The sequence below is a fragment of the Channa argus genome, chromosome 7, assembly GCF_033026475.1.
Source record: "Channa argus isolate prfri chromosome 7, Channa argus male v1.0, whole genome shotgun sequence".
NCBI lineage: Eukaryota > Metazoa > Chordata > Actinopteri > Anabantiformes > Channidae > Channa > Channa argus.
In genome coordinates, this window is record NC_090203.1 from 28,704,520 (window position 1) to 28,713,002 (window position 8,483).

An 8,483-nucleotide genomic window follows, 5' to 3' on the forward strand; every position below is an offset into this window, starting at 1 on the left:
TGCACATGAAAAATCTTCAGTGGATATTCATTTGGTGAAGTCCTAGATACAAGTAACTTGAAAACATGATGGATACTCGTCTGAGTTCCGCATTAGAGTGGTATTATATAATCACTGATCAATAAACATCATCATAAGATTGACAACAGAGAGTCAGTAAGGAGGGGTTACTCACATAACCAAAGTAGTCGGCAGTCAGGTCAAAAAACATGGCGTGATGATCAAAGATGATTGAGATGAACGCTGGAAAGCTGCGGTGAGAAAGCAGATGATCTGGCAGCTTGGTGAGGAAACTGAGGAGGTACATAAACAGAGTGGTAAGAGCAGTTGCAACTAATTGCCGGTGATTAGTAAAGCCGGGAAAAATGATAGGGGACAATGAACAGGAAGTGGCTTCAAAATGAAAGTCTTGAAGGGGTAAGTGAAGTTGGGGATCCTGACAAATAAATGTGGGGTGAAAGACGAAGAGAGAGGGGTGAGAGTAGCTCAGTGCATCAGGGGGATTTAAGACTGGTTTAAGAGGTATCACTCAGTGATTGATTTTCTTTTAATTCAGACTTCAATCTAAGCAAATAACAGCGATATTGTATGTATGTATACTGCAACAACAGGCCTTTATGTGTCAAGTTTGCATGTTCTCGCTTTTTATGTAGATTTCCTGTGGTTCCTCCCACAGCCCAATGACATGCATGTTGGTGACCCTAGATTGCCTGTAAGTGTGAATGTGAGTCTGAATAATTGAGTATAGGTGTATGTCATTTTGCAGAAAATGCAGAATTAGCAGGGATTGGTTGAATTTTTCTTAATTGTTGGAATTTTTACATAGCAAATTCCTAGAGGGACTAATTTCATGTCCTTTCAGGTTCCTGGAGCTTACAGTGTTCTTCTCAGTGAAGGCCAAGGCTGGAGAGAAGGAGGTTTCACCAAATACGTTCTTCTGCATCTGGCATGAGTTCTCCTCAGACTTCAAGGACCAGTGGAAAAAAGAGAACAAAGTTATTCTTAAGGAAAGGTATGTTCTTTCTTGCTTTCTTTCTCTTTTTCTCATAATATAAATTCAAAATACTGCTAATTTTTATATTTAAAAAGGTGCCATGATGTACACTTAAGAAAAGCTAAATTGATTTTGTTTTACTGTCAGAGTAATGGTGAAAATGGAGTGTGTGCATTCATAACATTGAGTGTTGTGCAGGTTAAAAGCTGCAGAAGAGTCTTTCCGTCAGGTCAAGGAGAAGGCTTCCTACAGTGTCAAACCTAAACATGCCTCTGGCATTGTAAGTTGACCTTCGTTTCTAGTTTTTGAAATCAAGGCCAGGACATTGGTCTGTTACAAATGACACATCTGATTACATGTTTTTTATGGCTTACAAACAACAAGCAAGAACAACTGGCAAGAAATATCTTGTCATATTCCTTAAAGGATCCAATCAGATTTTACTGTAGTCACTTAATTTGGAAATTATTTTCATTACATTATATATAGTGATTTTTTTAGATGCTCCGATCCAAAGCAACTGACAAGTGAGCTACCAAATGGCAAAAAATGTTTTCTAACTGACAGCAGTTGTATCCTAAGTTGATGCTGAGGCTATGTTGTGTGGAAGGCCTGGCAGGGAAGACCAGAGTGTTTGTCTTGATGAGGACAGCACAAGACATAATCTAACCAATTGTAGTTAGTCTATGGAGCTATTTCTCATGTGTAAATTATTTTTTACGGGGAGGCATAGTTAGATTTATTTTTCTGTATCAACAGAAAATGCATCTGATAATTTAATTTACACACGTTTTTTACGATTAGATATTTCTTCAAGTTTACTGAGCACACTTTCATAAGTTTACTACATAGTTGCTACGTATACAAAGTGTATCAGACTAAATATGAGTAACCCAAATGTTAATTGAGATGTTTCAGATGTTGGGAACATATAATCAAAAACGTCACTGTGATTTGTCTTTCCCATAGAAAGCCAAGCTTGGAATGAAGATCTGACATAGTCAATCCACTATGTCAGCATATATGTTACCAGGGGTGAGTGAAACATGTATCAATAGGAGAAGAAAAAAGGAAAAAACAGTACAAATGCAAAGGGTGTGTATTGTCTGTCCAGCTGAGCCTAATTTTGACTTCTGATTTTTTTTAATTTTTTCTAGTTTCTTCAGTCACCCTGACTTTGACTGACTGATAACTAAAGCCTGAATCATGGGAGGACACCGCTCTAGGGCCACCAATCCCCCAAAAAACATGTCTTGTTGGGACCATCACAAGACAGAATACATACATTATGCATTAACTGAAATGACATCCTATTATCTGTGCAGCCTTGAATGTGTTTACCACATTAATAGACTAACCAGATGTCAGAAATCAAACATTTTTGTAGAATGGTAATGAAATAGTTCAGTTTTCGAGGAACAAAATGCTGAGCACTTAATCCTGTCACATACCAAAATCCTTCACAACCTCTAAAACCACACATTACAAACCACTGAAGGCAGCTAACAGATGTTGCAGAGCTGTCAGTTCTAAATGTTACAAAAGAAGAAAAAGAGATGGTATTACAGAATTAATGATTAAATAATGTTTTACATTAAAAGAATGAATGCAACAGTTTTGGTCTTCTGCATCATCTACATGTTTTTTTAATTTTACATCCCCAATTCCAAAGAAGTTAGACAATTTATAAAATGTAAATAAAAACACAATGCAATGATTTGCAAATCTCCTCAATCTATGTTTTATTTACAACAGAAAATATCAGATTTTAAAACAGCAATTTTACAATTTCATTGAAAATGTGCTCATTTTGAATTTAATGGCAGCAACACATCTCAAAACAACAAAAGGAGGTTAACTGGCAACGGGTCAGTTACATGACTGGGCATAAAAGCAGCATTTCAGAAAGGCAGAGCCTCTCAAATGTAAAGCTCAGCATAGTTACATCAATCTGCAACAAACTATATCTAAAAATAGAACAATTTCAGAAAAATGTTTCTTTACAAAAATTTGCGATGATCCCATCCCCCCCTGGACATCACTGCATGAGCTCAGGAACACCTCCAGAAATCACTCTCTATGAACAGAGGTTGCTGTGCAATCCACAAATCTAAGTTAATTCTGTATCATGCAAAGAAGAAGCCATTTATGAACATGATCCAGAAATGCCGCTGTGTTCTCTGGGCCAAAGCTCATTTAAAATAGTATGAGACAAAATGGAAAACTGTTCTGTGGTCAAATGAATCAAAATTTGAAATTCTTTTTGGAAACATTGACACTGTCCTGCGTATTAAAGAGGAGAGGGAGCATCTAGCTTGTCATCAGCGGACAAGAAAGCGTATGGGGTGCATTAGTGCCTATGGCATGGGCAGCTTACACATCTGGAAAGGCACCATCAGTACTGAAAAGTACATAGAAGTTTTAGAGCAACATATGCTCCCATCCATACAATGTATCCTTCAGGGAAGGCCTCTGGATATTTCAGCGAGGCAATGACAGCAAGACATTTAACACAATAAATGTCTTCCACATACTGCATCCATCACAACAGCATGGCTTTGCGGGAGAAGAGTCCGGGTGCTGAACGGGCCTGCCTACAGTTCACCAATAGAAAACATCTGGCACGTCATAAAATCAAACATTTGACAAGAAAGGCTGTGGATTGTTGAGTAACTAGAATCCTGCATCACAACATTCCTCTCCTAAAACTCTAGCAATGGGCCTCCTCACTTTCCAGATGTTTACAGTTAAAAGAAGAGGGGATGCTACACAATGGTAAACATCATACTGTTCCAACTGTTTTAAGATGTGTTGCTGCCATCAAATTTAAAATGAGCTAATAGTTTCCATGAAATAATAAAATGTCTTAGTGTCATCTGATATGTTGCTTATGTTCTATTGTGAATAAAACATGGGGTGATCATTGCATTCTGTTATTTAGATTTTACACATCGTCCCAACTTCTTTGAAATTGGGGTTGTACTTTTAACAGGAAAACGTTGAGATTAAAAATCAAGTGTGTCCTAGCTAAAAGAGGCAGCACATAAAACATCAAACAAATACTACATACAAATTTATCACATTAGACAATAAGATATGATAAATTCACATCTACAACTAGATCTACAACCATAAAATATACACAAATTAACTTAAGATACAACAACAAAAAAGCTAGCCTTCCCCTAACAGCAGTTTGAAGATGCATAGAAATGCTATACTAAAGCCTTAAATCTGCCCAATATCGGCCCCATAATGTTAGCTGAATTTGTAGAATGTTTCAAATAAAGGGATTTGCACGCACAACAGCTTTTTTTTAACAAATTTGGTATAAAAATTGAGTTTTGTTTAACAGAAAAAGTCTCTGTGAATGAAGTAGCAATACTAAAGCCACACAAAAGGTCAGAGAGGGCCAACCAACCTGAGCACACAGTGTGCATTTATTACAAATTGTCAGCCTCTCACTGATGGGAGGCTTACAATTTGTAATAAATCTACTCGATGGTATACTGCAGCCAGTGCAAGCACTGAACTGCTCCATTCATATACAAAATGTCTCCAAAATCATGAGTAGAGAGAAAAAGTACGTGAGATCAGCATTTTTTAATAGCAATAAAAGAAAAACAAATCTTATTTCTAAAAAAGAACTACAGCTTTTTCATATATCACCAAGTTACTTGTAACCTCCATCTAACTCTATCCTCTGCTTCCTCTTCTCTCACACCAACTAACTTCATGTCCTCTCTCACTACATCCATAAATCTCCTCTTTGTTCTTCCTCTAGACCTCCTGCCTGGCAGCTCCAACCTCAGCATCCTTCTACCGATATATTCACAGTTTCTCCTCTGAACATGTCCAAACCACCACAATCTGGCCTCTCTGACTTTATCTCCAAAACATCTAACATGATCTGTCCCTCTGATGTCCTCATTCCTCATCCTGTCCATCCTCATCACTCCCAAAGAGAACCTCAACATCTTAAGCTCTGCTACCTCCAGCTCTGCCTCCTGTCTTTTCTTCAGTGCCACTGTCTCTAAGCCAAACAACAATGCTTTATTTGAAACATTCTACACCACCGTCTTGAACATCTTTCCTTTCATTCTCGCTGATACTCTATTACACAACACACCCGTTTCAACTTGCTTGCACTCGCCTCTTGACATCTTTTCCACACTCTCCATTGCTCTAAACCGTTGACCCTAAGTACTTAAAGTCCTGCACCTTCCTCACCTCTGCTCCGTGTAACATTATTGTTCCACCTGGGTCCCTCTCATTGACACGTATTCTGTCTTGTACCGGCTAAGCTTCATTCCTCTGTTTTCCGAAATAGACCTCCATCTCTCTAGATTTTCCTCCACCTGCTCCCTGGCCTCACTACAAATCACAATGTTATCTGCAAACATCATAGTCCATGGAGATTCCTGTCTAACCTCATCTGTCAGTCTGTCCATAACCAGAGCAAACAAGAAGGAGGTTAGAGCCGATCCTTGATGCAGATACACCTCCACCTTGAACTCCTCTGTCACACCTGCAGCACCTCACCACGGTCTTACAGCTCTCATACATGTCCTTCACCACTCTACCTTGTCATTAGCTGTAGTGGTCCTGGAATTGGTCTGGAAGCACCTCCTGAACTCTATCTACAATCACATGTTTAAAAAACTTGGAACCCTGTGTAAAATGTAAAAAAAAAAAAGATCACAATAATTTACTTATTAGTTAATATCTATATTAGTACAGCATATCAAATGTTAAAACTGAGAAATTAGATTTTTTTTGTAAAATACATGATAATTTTCAATTTGATGCCAGCAACACATTTTTAAAAAGTTAGGGCGGGCAAAAATAATTAGACAAACCCTATACCTTTTCCTCTATACTCTATATGTTTGTGTAAAGACAAACATATAAAACACCTTTTCTTTTGTGCTATGACCTCTCATAAAACAACTTACTTATCTTCTGTAGGTGCAGTTTTTCATAAACTGCCAATACCCTTTATGCACTTAAAACCAAACTCTCAGTGGTCACACACACACACTCATCATCTCTAAGTAATTCTTTTTCCAAAGTCCTATTTAATATATAAATATTTATTTTAAATATGGTATTTTTGAAACCTAATGGTCACTGTCAGATATCAGCATGATTGTTACGCACTATGTTTGTTTAAACCCTAAACATTTCTACACATATTTTACATGTATCAACTTTGGAGCAGCTTTAGGTACATCAGCCACTGAAGTAACAGAGGTCTGAAGTGACTTGCATTTGCTGACATTTAGCAATGCAACCCCAACAAGCTGTGTTGGAAGTAACAGAAATGTCCCAAACAGCCATGCATTTAACACAATAAATGGCATCTCAGCATGCTTTCCTGACTGAAAATCAAACTCAGTAACTCATTTTTACAGCAGTGTTGTTAAGCAAAAAGAAGAATGTCACTATAAACTTACATGTGTAATTTTAATGTATTCAATATGCCATATCATACTGGATATACATAGTGGTTTGCGTGTGTGTGTGTGTGTGTGTGTGTGTGTATATGTGTGTGAGAGAGAGAGAGCACGCCAACATTTGGTTGATCACATCTTTGTGGATGATAGCAGTGTGATGGATGTGTACAGTGCATTAAAGTACAGTTCAGAATTTTGCTGCAGAATAAATTGTAATTGCAAAAAACAAACAAAAACACATTATGACACATATTTTGTGTTTTTTTTTCCATGAGTCCTTATCTTTTTACTAGCATCATATTCCCAACAGGAATTTATTATGTAAAATAAAATGAATAAATTCTGCATTATTTTTGGTTGTATGTAATAGATCAGGTTAGGAATGAAGGAGGTAAAATTGTCAAGTCAACAGTACAACACAATAATCATAAAACCACATGCCACATTTTTCATTGGCTTTTGTCAAAAAGTGAAATGTGTTTCTTGGTTCATATTATAAGTTATGTTTACCTACTACAGGCCTTACCATTATAACTAAAAACTCTTATATTACATCACAATATTTTACAAATAAAACAGCTCAGATTGTTTTACCAGTTTGAATGACATTGGGTTACTTTATTTCTAACCCCCGACTCTCATCTATGAGGCATTCACTATAAGTGAATTGCAAAGGTACAGTCTTTCAAAGACAATAATTTTTTTTCCCCCCTCCCTTATGGTCTCTTGACTGCCATGGCATAGGATACACATATTTTTGCCTCCTTTGCTGCTGTTCCTGTGACCTGCTTCTTTTATAACTTGTAAATGGGGTTAACTTTGTAGTGAATTTTTAGTGAACTCAATCTCAGTATTTGTAATTCATTCCAGCATTTCTTTGATTGTCATCCAGACAACACACATTTAAGTTTGTTTTTTATGATGTTTTAAAACAAAGTAGTAATGGGTGAGAGTTAATAGTGATCACAATGGGAATACATACGCTGTTTGCAGACTGTTACCTGTGTAGAGACCATTTCTGTATATGATGCTGCAAGAAACAGTGTGTAAAGGTTTTTTTGCCAACTAAGCTGACAGCTGACAAAGGGTACATGAAGAGAAATATATGTTCTCTCTCACCTGAGACTATCCAATATATCTAAGGAAAATTAGCTCCTGAGGCCAGGGCATGTGGATATTTCTTTAAGACAGACTGACCATGCCTCACAGGTAATGTATAAAGCACTGGTGTAGGCGTGCAATCAGTGATTGATCTTTACTGTGTCAAGATGCATTGAAAAATCCTAAAAAAATATCCTAAAAAATTAAAGTAAGTGAAAAGTAGGAGATGCTGTTTGTCCACTTACATGTAGTAAGGTCAGGTATCTGCCAAGTTGGCAGCCTCCCTGGGTGCATCTCCCCCTGTAATTGGTTCCACACTTTTTTGCTGGGTTTTGGGGTCTTATGTCCATGCTGTAGTCATGCTTTTCTGTCCTCCAGTGGCATGGTGGTGAGCCTTGGTCATGGGGGGGGGGTCTCCACTGAAATGGAAAAACCACGTTGCCTTCAGTTGGCTTTGCATGATTGTTAGCTGATAGAGCTAGACTGACAGAGTAATCCAGTTAAAAAGTTTCCCACTCGGTGGCTGGCAAGCTTACAATCACACGGAATAATGAAGCAAAAGAAGCTCTATTGTTTCAGAACACCCAACACAAAAACAAACATTAAGGAAAATATTTTTTAAAAATCTCTCTGTTTTGGCAGGCAACCTGCTAGCTAATTGTGTCGGCTATGTGTCTTTGTCCTAAATTTTTTTTTTTTTTAAAAGTTAAGAGAAAAAGTTTCTCCTTTTCAGCTGGCAAGCTGCCAGTTGCATGTTACACCAAAACGCTCCTAGGTCCTGAATACCAGCACATACAAATGAAAAAGTGAAACGCGATTTCCCAGTGTGTTTGTTATCATGCTGCCAGTCAAACATGATAATGACGCATTCCTTGGTTTGTATTGGGTGAAAGACAATCAGCAAGGATCTTCTCTTGCCTCTCACTCCTAAC

General features: G+C 37.5%; 1 protein-coding gene across 1 annotated transcript in view; it reads left to right on the top strand.

Annotated features, from left to right (window-relative positions):
* fmn2b (formin 2b) overlaps positions 1-7,628 on the top strand; it is a 37,900-nt gene extending 30,272 nt beyond the window's left edge. Inside the window, exons 18-21 of the mRNA XM_067510087.1 lie at positions 863-1,012; positions 1,193-1,274; positions 1,964-2,029; positions 2,152-7,628. Of these exons, the coding sequence (XP_067366188.1) occupies positions 863-1,012; positions 1,193-1,274; positions 1,964-1,990 (259 nt within the window). The 3' untranslated portion in view covers positions 1,991-2,029; positions 2,152-7,628. The remainder of the gene's footprint in view (positions 1-862; positions 1,013-1,192; positions 1,275-1,963; positions 2,030-2,151) is intronic.
* Positions 7,629-8,483: the final 855 nt, after the last annotated feature.